Source organism: Ceratotherium simum, chromosome 25, assembly GCF_057802395.1.
Source record: "Ceratotherium simum simum isolate JZ-2026a chromosome 25, ASM5780239v1, whole genome shotgun sequence".
NCBI classification, from domain to species: domain Eukaryota; kingdom Metazoa; phylum Chordata; class Mammalia; order Perissodactyla; family Rhinocerotidae; genus Ceratotherium; species Ceratotherium simum.
Window position 1 is genome coordinate 31,975,184 of NC_141924.1, and position 15,543 is coordinate 31,990,726.

General features: G+C 39.5%; 1 protein-coding gene across 2 annotated transcripts in view; it reads left to right on the forward strand.

Moving 5' to 3' along the window:
- Positions 1-13,364, forward strand: part of POC1B (POC1 centriolar protein B) — a 94,298-nt gene extending 80,934 nt beyond the window's left edge. Inside the window, exons 11-12 of one of the 2 annotated variants that reach the window (XM_004417936.2) lie at positions 8,448-8,666; positions 11,906-13,364. In XM_004417936.2, coding sequence (XP_004417993.1) covers positions 8,448-8,666; positions 11,906-12,010 — 324 coding nt within the window. In that variant the 3' untranslated portion in view covers positions 12,011-13,364. The remainder of the gene's footprint in view (positions 1-8,447; positions 8,667-11,905) is intronic. The other variant, XM_087449119.1, reaches the window with a different exon arrangement.
- The last annotated feature ends 2,179 nt before the right edge of the window (positions 13,365-15,543 follow it).

Below are 15,543 nucleotides of genomic sequence, written 5' to 3' on the forward strand. Positions count from 1 at the left end.
TAATGGTCCTGTAAAGATGTCTGTATCCTCATCCCCAGAATCTGTGAATATGTTTCCTTATGTGGCAAAAGGGATTTTGCAAATGTGATTAAATTGAGGATTTTGAGATGGGGAAATTATCCTGGATTATCCAGGTGGGCCCAATGCAATCACAAGGATCCTGATAAGGGAAAGAGGGAGGAAGGGGAATTAGAGAAGGAGATATACAGTGGAATCAGAGATTGGAGTGATGTGGTCATGAGCCAAGGAATGTGGGCAGCCCCTAGAAGCTGGAATGGGCAAGGAACACATTCTCCCCTAGAGCCTCCAGAATGAACGCAGTCTGCTGACAGATTTTAGCCCCATAAAGCCTATTTTGGACTTCTGACCTCCAGAACTTTTAAGATAATAGATGTGTGGGATTCATTTTGTGTGTGTGTGTGTGTGTGTGTGTGTGTGAGGAAGATTAGCCCTGAGCTAACATCTGCTGCCAATCCTCCTCTTTTTGCTGAGGAAGATTGGGCCTGGGGCTAACATCCATACTTATCTTCCTCTACTTTATATAGGATACCGCCACAGCATGGCTTGATAAGTGGTGCGTTGGTCCACGCCCGGGATCCGAATGCGGGAACCCCGGGCCGCCAAAGCGGAGCGTGCAAAGTTAACCGCTACACCATCGGGCCAGCCCCAAATGTATGTTATTTTAAGCCACTAAACTGGTGGTAATTTGTTAAAGCAGAGGTAGAAAACTAATGCACTTCTGTATCTCCAGCACCTAGCATTTTCCTGGCACATAGGTGCTAAATAAAATAATTATTTTGAATGAATGGTGTCATTACTTTAGATTCCATAGAGAGGTTATTGAAGTTTCTAATCCCTATTCTAAATGGTATCATTGAAAATAAATGATCCATTATTTCTTTGAAAAATAATATTTGCTTTTGTTTTTGTCCAGGCAAAAGATATTTTTTGTTTGTTTGTTTTCCTAATCTATTTCAGGCAGGCATTTTATAAGAGAGAGAGAGTGTGTGTGTGTGTGTGTGTGTGTGTAGAGTGATTTAAAAATCTCAGAATGTCAGGAATGGAGAGGACTCGAAAGGGCATTCACAGTTGAATTTCCTGATCTGATGTTTGTGTATTTCTCACCATTTCCCTGACAAGTGACCATCCCAAGTCTATTTTGGAACCTTCAACGATGGGAAAGTCACTTTAGCTGGAGAGGTCAAGACCACTTTTGGATAGACTTTTCTGACTTTTGTCCATTTTGTTCTCCACTTACAGAATTAAACCAATACTAAAAATGTTAGTTATAAGCAAAACTGACTTATTTTAACCAATTTATTAAGGATATATCTGAAGTTCAAGCCACTGATTATCTTTACATGTGAAATGCCTACTTTTGCATTCATATTTGTCGGGAAACCCTTATGCTTTGCCACTAGAAACCATCAAATATGCTTTTGGGGGATAAAAGTCAAGACATGATCTGCAGTTAAGTGATAAATACTTGCATTGCTCCCTCGTTGTGTATCTGAGCAGGCATTTAAGATGGGCATTTTTAGTAGGGAATGGCATTGGCTTAACCTTGGGATTTACCTCTCCAAATACTGTCGAATTATTAATATTTATGTTGTGTGGATGGCTCAGTTGATGTAGGACAGTCAATTGAATTTGGTTCAGCAAATGTTGAGCCCTGTCTGTGTCTTATGCATTATGCTGGGCAGCTGAGAAAAAAAGATGATAGCATTATGGCTCCTACCCTCAAGAGAGTATCCCTCATAATCTAGTAGGGTATATAGACACGTAAACACAAATAACAAGAAGTGATTAATACTCTACTGATGGCATGAGCAAAGCCTTCTGAGAGTGAATTGGCGCTAGTGATTAGTCCTGACTTGCCAGCCAGACAGTGGGTGGGTGGGAGGATGGTAAAAGGAGGAGAGAAGAGAAGAGGAGGAAAGGGAATAAATATAATGTATGAACTTTTGTACGTAATTTGAGTGCCACAGTATCCTGAATGTTCCATTGTTGATTATATAAATAGTCATAGTTTAGATGTGTGAACCTTGATTACATGGTTGAATGGTTAATTTCCTGATAAGAATTTTGCTTGCAAATGCCACAATTTTCACTTCCTATTGATGCATTAAAATAATTCATTCTCTAATGTAAGTGACAAATGAAAAATTATGCATTAAAATTAACCATGGCATTTAAACAACCTGTTAAGAGTCATTTGTCCCCAGAATGTGACAGCACTATCTGGCACTCAGGACTATCAAGGTTATTTGCATCAGTCAACTCTGTATCTTTTACTCTATATGTTCAGATGGAAGGTGGAGCCTTTTAACCTATAGACGTAGGATCTCTCAGCCACTCAGATTCCTTCTTGCCCTTGGTGAGGCTGCATTTCCCATCTCTGAGATGGCAACCATGGCTTATTCAAGGAGAACTTCAGGGTGGTGATTGCCCTGCCCTCCTTTTGGATGAAGTGGTTCCTTGGAGAACTGTAAGCTCCAAGAAGGAAGGTACCACATCTCACTAGTTCTTTGCTGTAGCTTTAATGCGTACCATTGGAGTCCTTCATTTGCTGAATGAATCAATGAATGAATGATTGTTACCTCACTGTCCTTCAAGTGTCAGCAATAAAAGTAAGAGATAAGGGACCATGGTGCGATTCTTCCTTTTATGAACTACTGAAGCACTTGTTCTTATTTGCAGTCTTACGATCGTTTATCTGCTTATGTTTCTTGTTCATGCTGCAGTGCCAGCAATATGCCAGGCACTGCGGGGGGTCTCAGCCCTGCTCTATCTCAATTCTCTCACCGAAACAAAGTCCTTGAGAACAGGCGTCACATCGTACTTACATTTAACACTGGTCAATGTTTAGTATGATATCAGTGCTCAGTAAGCATTTATCTAAAGAAAGAATGAATATTAGCAACTTTGAAATCAGAGAGGACCTCAATGTACTGGGAGCAGCAGGTACTGCAGCCTCGTTTGCTAGACTTCTAATAGCCCAGAATCTTTTTTTTTTTTTTTTGGTGAGGAACATCAGCTCTGAGCTAACATCCATGCTAATCCTCCTTGTTTTGCTGAGGAAGACTGGCCCTGAGCTAACATCGTGCCCATCTTCCTCCACTTTATATGGGACACCGCCACAGCATGGCCTGACAAGCAGTGTGTCAGTGCGCATCCGGGATCTGAACCCGGGCTGCCAGCAGCGGAGCGCACGCACTTAACCGCCACGCCCGGGGCCGGCCCCATAATAGCCCAGAATCTTAAACATGTTTTTTCCCTTCTCAGTTTTTTTTTTAATTTTATGAATGAGCGCATTGAAAGTACCCCAAGCTGTGCAGCTCACGCTTTCCCTGTACGAACAGGACGCAAAGGCAGGGTTGGTTGGTGGGAAGGAATCTGCTAATATCTAGGTTCCCATACCTTTGAGCAACAGAAAGACAGACATGTCAGTTGGCTAATGTTGTGGGATGGAGATCTAGTACTTTTTCCTCTCTCTGCCCATACACTTTTCCCTTTTTTATTCATCTCCATATGTCATATGATAGAAATGTATTCTCTGCTGGTCCCAAACAAGAAAACCATTATTAAGGCTGTATTGAGATCTTTTACTGCTTAGACTGTCTGTGGTCTTAAATCTTTTGTTTGTCCATTTCCTGTTGCCCTTTCTTTACTAACCACCCTGCCTGCAACACCCCTCCCCCACCAAGTTCAATGACTGATTTGTTAATTAGGTTGAGGTCTTTTCCCATGGCTGAAACTGTTACTACAGTGTGACTAGTGATATTTGTAGCCATGTGTGTATGTACTTAGGTATGTTGTGATCCGTGTGAAAAAGACTGTCTTGGTTGTAGAGAGTTTGGTTTCCATCTGTGAGAACAGCAATATAACCTGCATATAAGTGGTTAACATATTCAAAAATATTCAAGTTGCTGCTAAGTCCAGAGGATGCTGAGGCAAACATCAGGATGCCGGGTTAGAGAACTGGCAGTCTAGCTTCACTAGGGTGGTCAGGGACTATTCCTTTGAAGATGTCACAATTAAGCTGAAATTTAGAGATCAAAAAGCATTCAGCCACGCTAGGAAGGCAGACAAGGCCATTGCAGGCAGAGCAGAAGCAATGTTAAAAAAAAAAAAGTCTGTCCTTTGAGCAGGAATTATTTATTTTGGGGTGAGGGTGGTTATGCACGGTCATCAGTACATTGTCCCCCTTCAGTGAGGTGGCTGCCTGGAGTCAGGAATGCAGACTGCAATTGTGAGACAGGACTTCTTGTTGAATCCTTTGTATATACCATGCTCATCTTTACACTGCTTTCATTTGTCTTTGCCACCATCCGGTAGCTGGGGACCCAGGTAGGTAAGTGCTGTGTATTATTTTCCCAGTTCCCTTAGCTCAGAACATGAATAGGTAGGTCAGAGATGGTAGGAGGGCTAAGATGTGTTTTATACATGTTTAAAAACTAAGTTGAATTGTGAATGGTGGATTTTGAGTTCGTTTTTATTATTTTCAACAAATGGTGAATTGGTAAGATTATGACAGAGGAAAACTTGAAAGTTTTCATCTTCCTAAAAAATGCTTGGGAGGATCATGGAGACAGTGGCTTTGATCCCAAAGACATGCCTGTGGCATGTCTTAGAGTTATGACTGGTTACGCCTCATACATCTTTCCTACCTGTGTGGCCTTGGGCAAGTTATTTAATCTTTTGGTATCTCTGATGCCTCCTTTGTAAAATGGGAATAACAGTAGAACCTACCTGATAGGATTATTGTGAGGATTAAACCAGTTAATGTGTGTAAAGCACTTGAAACAATGCCAAGTGCATAGTAAGCTCTAAATGTACTAATTGTCATCACTATCATCATAATCATCAACATTAGAAGTATACTTTCCATGTCGGAGGTATAACCTGTGTCAGGAATTCTCATGTCACAGTGATAACCAGAAATGTAAAGTTGATTAAAATTTTAAAAAACTTTCTGTGATGTGTATATTTGGGTTTTTGTTTGTTTTTTATTAGCTTTAATGAGCTATAATTCACATACTATAAAATGCACCCCTTTAAAATGTACAGTTTAATGATTTTTAGTATATTCACAAAGTTGTATAACCATCACCACTATCTAATTTTAGAATATCTCATGACTCCAAAAAGAATTGTAGAACGTTTTCATCACCTTCATACCCATTACCAATCTCTCCCCATTCTTCTTTCCCCTGGCAACCACTAATCTCAGTCTGTCTTCATATATTTGTCTATTCTGACCATTATATATACATGGAATCATACAACATGTGGCTTTTGTGTATGGCGTCTTTAACTTAGTCTAATGTTTTCAGGGTTCATGCTACATGTTGTAGCATGTATCAGTACTTCATTCCTTTTTGTGGGTAAATAATATTCCACTGTAAGGATATACCATATTTTGTTTATCCATTCATTACCACAGCATTTGGATGCATTTGGGTTGTTTCCATTTTCTTTGCTATTATGAATAATGCTGCTATAACATGAGTGTACAAATTTTGTGTGGGTGTATGTTTTACTTTCTCTTGCATATATACCAAGGAGTAGAATTGCTGGGTCATACAGTAATTCTATGTTTAACATTTTGAGTAACAACCAAACTGTTTTCCCAAGTGGCTGCACTATTTTACAATTCCACTAGCAATGTATGAGGGTTCCAATTTCTGTGCATCTTCGCCAACACTTGTTATTGTCTGTCTTTTTTATATTAGTCATCTTGGTGGGTATGAAATGGTATCTCATTGTGGTTTTGATTTGCATTTCTCTGATGGCTAATGTTGTTGCGCATCTCTTTACTTGCTTATTGGCCATTTGTGTATCTTCTTTGGAGAAATGTCTATTCAAATCCTTTGACCTTTTTTTTTTTTTTTTTGAGGAAGATTAGCCCTGAGCTAATATCTGTTGCCAATCTTCCTCTTGTTTTTTGCTGAGGAAGATTGGCCCTTGGCTAACATCCATGCCCATCTTCCTCTACTTTATATGGGACGCCACTACAGCATGGCTTGATAAGCAGTGCATCGGTCCACGCCCAGGATCTGAACCTGCGAACCCCAGACCACCGAAGTGGAATGCTCGACCTTACCTGCTAAGCCACTGGGCTGGTGCCTTCTTTGCCCATTTTTTTGCTTGGGTTATCTGTCTTTTAATCTTTGAGTTATGAGAGTTCTTTATATGTTCTTCATACAAGTCTCTTATCAAATAAATGATTTGCAAATATTTTCTCCCATTCCGTGGGTTTTTTTTTCCCACTTTCTTGATGGTATCTTTTGAAGCACAACAGTTTTTAATTTTTATAAAGTCCAATTTATTTATTTATTTTGTCATTTGTACTTTTTAAATTTTTTTGTGAGGAAGATTGGCCCTGGGCTAACATCTGCAAATCCTCCTCTTTTTTTGCTGAGGAAGACTGGCCCTGGGCTAACATCCATGCCCATCTTCCTCCACTTTATATGGGACGCCACCACAGCATGGCTTGACAAGCGGTGTGTCGGTGTGCGCCCAGGATCTGAACTGGCGAAACCCGGGCCGCCGCAGCAGAGCGCGCACTTAACTGCTTGCGCCACCGGGCCGGCCCCCTGTCATTTGTACTTTTGATGTTATATCTAAGAAATCTTTGTCTAATCCAATGTCAGGAAAATTTACTCCTATGTTTTTTTCTAAGGGTTTTACAGTTTTAGCTCTTATATTTAAGTCTGTAATCCATTTTGAGTTAATTTTGCATATGATGTGAGGTAGGGGCCCAAATCTATTCTTTTGAATTTAGATACCTGGTTTTCCCAGTACAATTTGTGGAAAAAACTATTCTTTCCCCATTAAATTGTTTTGGCAACCTTGTCAAAAGTCAACTGACCGTAAGTGGAAGGGTTTATTTCTGACTCTCAGTTCTATTCCATTCATCTCTGTGTGTGTCTTTATGCCAGTGCCACACTGTCTTGACTACTGTAGTTTTTGTAGTGAATTTTGAATTGGGGAAGTGTGAGTCCTCCAATTTTCTTCTTCAATATTATTTTGGCTATTCTGGGTTCCTTGCACTTCCAGGTAAATTTTAAGATCAGCTTGTCAATTTCTGAAAAAAAGGTAGCTGGAATTTTGATAGAGATTGCATTGAATCTGTATATATCAATTTGGGGAGTATTGCTGTCTTAACAATATTGAGTCTCCTGTTCCATGCACGTAGGATATGGGATGTGTTTCCATTTATTTAGATCTTCTTTAGTTTCTTTCATTGATGGTTTGTAGTTTTCAGTATGAAAGTCTTGTACTTTTTTAAAATTTATTCCTAAGTATTTTATTCTTATTGATGCTATTGCAAATGGAGTTGTTTTCTTAATTTTATTTTCAGACTCTTTGTTACCATATGTTTGGAGGGTTCTTTTGCTTTTTATTTTATTGTGGTAAAATGTACATAACATAAAATTTACCTTTTAATCATTTTTAAGTATATAATTCACTGGCATTAAGTATTCACAGTGTTGTGTAACCATCACCACTAGCTATTTTGAGAACTTTTTCATCATTCCAAAGACAAACTCCGTACCCATTAGGCAATAGGTCCACATCCGCCCTCCTCCCAGCCCGTAATAGAAACCTCTACTCTAATTTCTGTCTCTATGAATTTGTCTATTCAAGGTACCTCATTAGTAGAATCGTACAATATTTTCTTTGGTTTCTGACTTATTTCACTTAGCATAAGGTTTTCAAGGTTCATCCATGTTGTAGCAGGTATCAGAATTCCATTCATTTTATGGCTAAATAATATTCTGTTGTATTTATATAACACATTTTGTTTATACATTTATCTGTTGATGAATACTTGGGTTGTTTCCACCTTTGGGCTGTTGTGAATAATGCTGCTATGAACAATGGTGTACAAGTATCTGTTCAAGTCCCTGCTTTCAGTTCTTTTGGGAATATACTTAGGAGTGGAATTGCTAGATCATATGGTAATTCTGTGTTTAACTTTTTGAGAAACAGCCAAACTGTTTCCACAGCAGCTGCCTCATTTTATATTTCCTACCAGGAATTCATGAGGGTTCCAGTTTCTCCACATTCTCACCAACACTTGTTATTTTCCATTTTTTTAATAATAGTCATCTTAATGGATGTGATATTCATTTTTAAATTAAAATTTAATTAATTAGACTGCATATAATAATCTTTTTAATGGTAGAACACCTAATCCTTCAGACACGTACATACAAAATGTATTTCATTGAAAAAAACATCAAGGAAAATTGTGAATTTTCTTTATTCATTCCTAGCTTTATTTCCTGCTTATAATTGTAATTTCCATAATTTCCTATAGTTGAGGATAAACAATTAGACGAAAGCTGGGCTTTTAGAAGAGGAATATTGAAAATTTTTATATATATCAATTAAAGTTTGGAAAATATAACTTTCCTATCTTTTCTATGATGTCAAAGACAACGGAAACTACAGTTAGAACTCTACCAGACAAGGGTGAAGAGGTCTGTGGATATTTCTTGAACCCCTCATTAATGACATCAGAATGTTCGCCAACAACCTTGAAAAAGAAAACAGAAGACATGAACGACCTCCCCTCTGAGAGCCAAAGAAGCATACCGCTCGCTGTGACTGATGCTTTAGAGCATATTATGGAACAGCTCAATGTTTTGACCCAGGTGGGTTGGCGTGCTTCGCACTCGAGGGTAATATATACAAAACAATCCTGGTTAAAGCAGGTTGTAGAACCAGTAGAGCAGGGGTAAGGCTTTCTTTCTTAGCAAGGCAAGCTCGAGGCGGCAAGCAATATAACAAGGCATGCTCTGCTGAGCTGCTCTAGCAAGATCTTGTGGAAGTAAGGTCAGAGCCCATGCACACGCGCGTGCGCAAACACACACACACACACACACACACACACAGTGCTGTATCTGGTGTCGGGGTCTAGAAGGGAGCAGTGGAGACTGTGAAGAACAGTGGTGGTAGTCCATGCTATAAATGTATTTGATTCTGGGCAGTAATGTCTTGTCCTAAGAATTTTTGATGCATCATATTCAGATCAGGACATTATCAAAGAAATATTTTATGGCCATAAGAAAAATGCATTGGGATTAACCATTTCTGGTTAGAATGAAATATTGGCAATGTTTATAGTTCTTGAGTCCAAAGATATTCTCACTGTGCAATATATAACCTCCCTCATTTCAAAGCTTCTTGTGTTGATGCTGTGTTCTTCTGCAGGTGATGGTTTTTGCATTCCCATTTTAGAATATTACCTCGTCCTTTGATGCCAATTTACCTTTGCAAAGAAGGAATACCATGGATCTTAATATGCCAAAGGTTTTCCAACTCTTGGTCAGAAGATAGAGATGTCATTTAAGTGGTGTGTTGAAATGGATACACCAGAGGTTTTTCTTTCAGCTCTGCTGATTCACTGTTTCCTTTGAAGAATCCTGTTTTTCCTCTTTGGTATATAGAATGGGGAAACTAATATTTGTCAGAGTGGACATTGTCACAAGTTATACAGAATGAAAGGCCTATACTGTGAACTAGAGAGATGTCAATTACTTTCCCAGAACAAATATTTCAAGTTGAAACAGCTCTTGCATAGAAATCATCTAATTCTTTTCTCAGCCCTGGCTGTGCGTTATAATCACCTGGGCAGTTAAATGTACAGATGTCCAGTTCTCATCTCCAGAGAATCCATTTCAATTGGTCTGGGATAAGACCCTGGCTTTGGTCTCTTAAGCACCCCATATGATTCTGTTTTACAGCCAAGGTTTAGAGCCACTAATTAATGAATATTTTTACCCTCTATATAACATCTCAGGGCCTTTGGAGTTAAGAGGCATGTTTGTGGATTTGGGGTCCTGACAGATTGTAGGAAAGAGTCATGTGAGAACTTGGAATCATTGTAAGATTTGTTCAATGAAAATCATATTAAAATCAAAAATTTTCGCTTTTCAGTATTGTGCTGGAGGTGACTTTCTCTGTGTCTGTCAGACACTTCTTCCCTCTCAAGGTGGTTTTCCTCTCAGCTTCACACCACCTTTAGTTTTGGTTGGCTTGTTTCCCATATCGCCAAGACTTGCTCACCCGCACCGTCGCATCTGGCGTTGAGGCCTCGTCAGGGCGCCTCCCAGTGAGGCTGTGCCTGCTCTGCCCTTGCAGCTCCACCGCCTGTTTCTCCTGCTCTGCACCCGATTCAAGGTTAAATCAGTCAAGTATCTGGTAAAATGCTTGGCCCAGAAATGGTAGAAAATATTATCAGCATCATTATTACTTTGAATTAGTCATAATCTATAGTATGAAATGTGAAAACAAAAGCTATTAAATTATGACATTTTTAATAATTGACTACCTTCAGAGGATGATAGGGAATCAATTCATTATCTTGAAACTTGTTGACCAAAATAACCAAGCATTTATCCTGCCTTTTCTCTATGAACTCTACTAACTGTGGAACCAGACAGTAGATGAGGGAAGTGTCTCTTATTTATAAATTATTCTAACTAATAAATCATGGAAGTAGAATATCATCATTTGCAATCCCCAAGAATTAACAGATCTAGGCATTGAGTAGTTACTAAGATTATGAAAAGAGAAACGACCAAACCTTATTAATGTGTCTGCTAGTGAAAGAAGAGACCACCACTTATAGTCTTACTACAGGATCTAACTGAGTCTAATCAAGCCTTTGAAAATACCGAGGGTAGGACAGACTGAACTGCTCTCTGAGGATGCCATCCTGAAATCCAGACTAGTGGAAACTCTGCGGGTCGAATGGCCTGAGCCTGTCAACAGACACGTTGTAAAGAAAAGAAAGGGAGAGGATGGGAATCTGTAGATTAGGAGACTTTAAATGACATATCAAATCTTGAAAGATAAGACTGAAGGATAAAACCATAAAGAAACACAAGGAAGTGATTTATAATGGTCAGGGGAGTGGCTGCGGTGGGAGGAGGGCAGGGGTGGGGATTCTGGCAGGCACGTGGAAGGCACTCTGGGGTGGCTGGCAGAGTTTTAGTTCTTGATCTCGGTGCTGGTTATAAAGGTGTTTTTCTCATGAGAATTCATTAAGTGACATGTGTTTGGTACAGCTTCCCGAGTTTGTTTTATTTTATAATAAAAAATTTTTAAAAAGATATAAAAGGCCAAAGATGAAGTTGACAATAACACAAAAAATTAGATTTCCCAAATTTAAAAGTAGTCATTCGTGTGTGTGGGGGGTGTGTGTGTGTGTGTGTGTGTAGTCATATACTCATTTATGAGCCATAGAAGTTAGAGTAGCTAAGACTCATCAAGTCGTGTGTGCCAGGCTCCAGCATTTTACATGCATTATTTCATTCAGGTTTCCTAACACCTCTGTGAGGTGCTGTTATCACCTTCTGGGTGTGAGAACTGGTGGCAATCATGATATTTACAAAGTAAACTGGGTATACAGTTTGGGATGTTTGGGGTTAGGTATGGTTCATCATGGATTGATTGTGACAGAATGACCAGTGATGACGTTTAGGTAGCACCTGGGCTGGGCACGTGGCATCCCATCCCCGCCCCCACTCCCCCACCACCCCTTCTCCCATGTAGCTTGTGGCACCCCTTAGAATGCTTCATGTCACGTCTTCCCTGGCATTGATGCTTTGGAAGATCAGACTTAAGAATTGTCTGCAGAGGCCTGATCTTTTACTCCTTTTTCCTCAAATGCATCATTTTTTTTTTTTTCCCTCAAACTGGTTGACAGTGCTTTGCCCTGTGGTAGGGCCCAGAAGCAGAGCGAGTTCCGGGGCTCATTTTTGAGCTAACTTCCTGGCAAAAGGGCGGGCATGCCAGTTCTCTGAAGGATCTCCTGTGCAGAGAGCACGGTTGGTCATCCTCACCACCGGGTCACCAGGCGTTGATTATTTTGTCCTCCTTTTTGCAGACTGTTTCAATCTTGGAGCAGCGACTGACTTTGACAGAGGATAAGCTGAAAGACTGCCTTGAAAATCAGCAAAAGCTTTTCAGTGCTCTCCATCAGAAAAGCTGAATAGAGAAGAATGAGCAGAGGCACAATAAATGACACGTGTACGTATACTCAGGAAGGGAGTACGAGGCGCTTCATGCAACACGACCGTGCGCTCATTATCATGGCATTTCTTAAAAGGGTGAGCCACAGAACAAGGCAGGAAAGGCATAATTCAGGACTCATTTAAACACACAAATCAATGTCAAGAACTGATTTAAAGCATTACCATTTATGATTGCAGTAATAAAGTGATAAGCATTCAAGTGGCTCTGTATTTTCCCCCATAATATTTTAAATGTCAGTTTTCATTTATAGTCCAAATCCTACCAGGAAAGTAACCACATCTCTGGATTTCGTAGTTAAATCATTTCAAATTGACCATGTTCAGGCAGTTCCTCAAAGCAATTAATGTATTTCTTTTGTGAACAACACCCTTGGGGTGAAATAATTCACTTACCTCTAAAACAGCATCCTGTATGCAGAGAATGAGTTAGTGATCCGACTGGTATTTCTTTCAGTTCAAAAAAAAAAAAGTGTCCTTTCTTATCAGTGCCTTGAAAAGATGATCTTATAACAATTCCCAAACCACAGAATTTCCACAGCAAGGATACACTTATTTTAATTAGCGACGTCACATATGTGACATAGGGCAGTGGGCTTTTACCCAGTTTACAAAGATTACGTTACTGTGATTTCAGTGTGCTCAAAAGCCAGAACGATATAACAGCCGCATTTAAAAATATACACACATTTATTTTCTCATGCTTCAGAAATTCTGTTGCTTAGGGTGATTTGGGCCGCTGGATAATAAGTACTTAAAAAAAACATTTGCATCACTGTCTTTCTAATTTTTTTAATGAATTGTGATTTCGAACAGAATGAAAATGAGCCAGGCATTCTAAAAGATCTTGGTTACAAATTAAGAATTTTATTTTATCTTAAACAAAATAAGAGATTAAATTCAAGGAAAACAGATGGAATTATAGCTTGCTTTTCTATTAACCTATATCAAGAACAAAGAAGGTGGGAGAAGGCAGTCTGTAGGTAACATGAGGAAAATACTGTCTACGTTTTGGAAAAGAAGAAAAAATAAAGTCCTATTTATGACGGAGTCTATATTTAGGAATTTTTCTTAAAGCAATTTCAAATTGTATCTATGAGGTGGTTTTTTTAAATCATCTCCTTGTGTGTTTTAAGTGCCTTTTTATCTTATACTAAGTGTGAACTTGTAGACATTTTCACGAGTGTATAAAGACTAAGTGGCATTGTATTTTTATAACCTCATTGAGAAGACTAAGAAATGAAATGTCATACTGACTTTTGTTTACTCTTTTTTATGCTTCAAACAATAAAGACATTTTACCTTTAAAAAAAAGTCGCTCCTTTTCTTTTTAAATGATTAGAAACCGGAAATACTAAACTTCTTATCATCTGGCTTACTCAACTTTAATGTGCGTAACAATCTCCTGGAGAGCCTGTCAAAACAGTTTCCTGGGCCCTCTCCCTGGAGTTTATGATTCACTAGGTCGGGTGGGGCCGATAATTTGCATCTCTAACAAGCTCAGAGGTGAGGTTGATGCTTGTTGGCCTAAGGCCCACACTTTAGAAACCATTGATGGAGCTATGGCCACTTCTGACAGCATGGTGTTGCCACGTATTTGTATAGTCATCATAGACTTTTTAAGTGATATAAAATCAGTAATGATATAAATTAAAACGCCTTGGAACTTTTTCAAGAGGGTCATTTTATACCCCCCTCCCCCTTTTTTTAAGCTTTTGCAGATTCTCCTTGGTCTTCATCAGATTCCAGCCTTTCTTCTCTCCTAACTTGTGTATTCAACTGCCCGATCAACATCTCTTGGAAGACTAGTAGACATCTCCCAATATGTCCAAAACCAAACTCTGCTGCCCGCCCCCAACCACTACTCACCAGCCAGCCCCCCTCCTAGTCTTCCCATCTCAATAAATGGCAACTTTCCTTCCAGGTGCTCAGGCTGAAGACCTTGGAGTCATCCTTGGCTCCTTTCTCTCACTTCTCACATTCCATTCCTTCAGCAAATCTTGTCAGAACATAAGAAACACCTGTTCACATCTCACCACCTCCGTCACCCACCATGGCCCAAGCCACCATCATCTCTCACCTGGACTACATTTGCTCCTAACTGGTCTCCCTGCTGTCACCTTGCACAGAAGGCCGGAGTGGTTCTGGAAAAGTCCGAGTTAAAACATGTGGCATCTTGGCTCAGAACCCTTCAGAGAGTGCCATCTTGCTCAGAGTAAAAGCCCAAGACTTGACAGCAGTGATGCACTGCCCTCTCCTTCCTCTTGGACTTCCCTCCCTCTGGCCTTAGGCCTCTTTGCTTCCCTTTGAAGAAGGACAGCAGCTCCCCCCTGAGGGCACTTGTACTTGCCATTTCCTTTGCCTGGAACTCTCTGTTCCCAGATATCCCTCTTAACATTCCAGCCTGGCTCACGAGTTGCCTTTTCAGAGATGCCCTTCCTGACCACCCTCTATGAAATGCAAACCTTCCACTCATTCCCTGCATATCTCTGGTCCAACATAGATTGCTATACAGTTGCAGTTCTGCCTCTCCCACTGTGACTTGACTTCAAAAAGCAAGCACTGTCATAAATTTCCTCACTTAGCACATTGCCTCGTGCAAAGGAGGAGCTCAACAGATAATTGTTGAATAAATGAGAATTTTCATTTATTCAAGTGTTTTTATAACATTATTCTTCAATTCGCTTACAGCCAAGAGCAGTTATAGGCTGAGTGGACTCGAGGAAATAGTGTAGATAAAAATTTAGATGCTTGATGTTTGGGGCTGAGTAGGCATTGCTCTGACCTGCTATTTCTTGTACAGCCCAGTTGTTACATGCACAGTCTTTGAAGCCAGAAAGACTTGGGTGGAAATTCTGGCTTTGCTTTTCTCTGGCAGTGTGACTTCTAGGAAAAGTACTCACAAAGCTTAGTTTCCTTACCTATAAAAAGTGAAAGTAATAATGTGAATTATGTTTGTGAAATAATTAGCACAGTCACTGTCACAGAGTTAAGTGCTCAATAATTGGTAGCTATTATTGCTATTTATTAATCATTTTGTTTCCCTGGACTGTATTTCCGAATAATATGATTTCCATTGTAGCTGCAGAAAAGATACAGGGATTAATATTAAGTGGTAATGAATGAAAGCATGATATTTAATCCAAAGTTAATGTTCTATTTTTAATAGTTCAAAAAGAATATATATACAGAAGAAATTAGCCTTCCATACACAGAAAATTTCAAGGTTCAGGTCAAAAGCTGACCATTGAGCAACTCCTGAGGAATTCAGCCTGAGAGTACAAATGCCATAATCATCCTAAATAAAGACAGGGCAAAAATAGGAAGTGGGAGAAAGGTCTGGAATATGAACCAAGTAAGTGTCGTTAAGACACAGACTTACCTGGAACTCATACTGTCCTTGCCCTTTGATCATTTGGAGAAGAGGTATCATTTGTTTACTGCCTTTTCTCTAAAGACAGGGAAGTCCGGATCCTCACTTAACATTTCACTC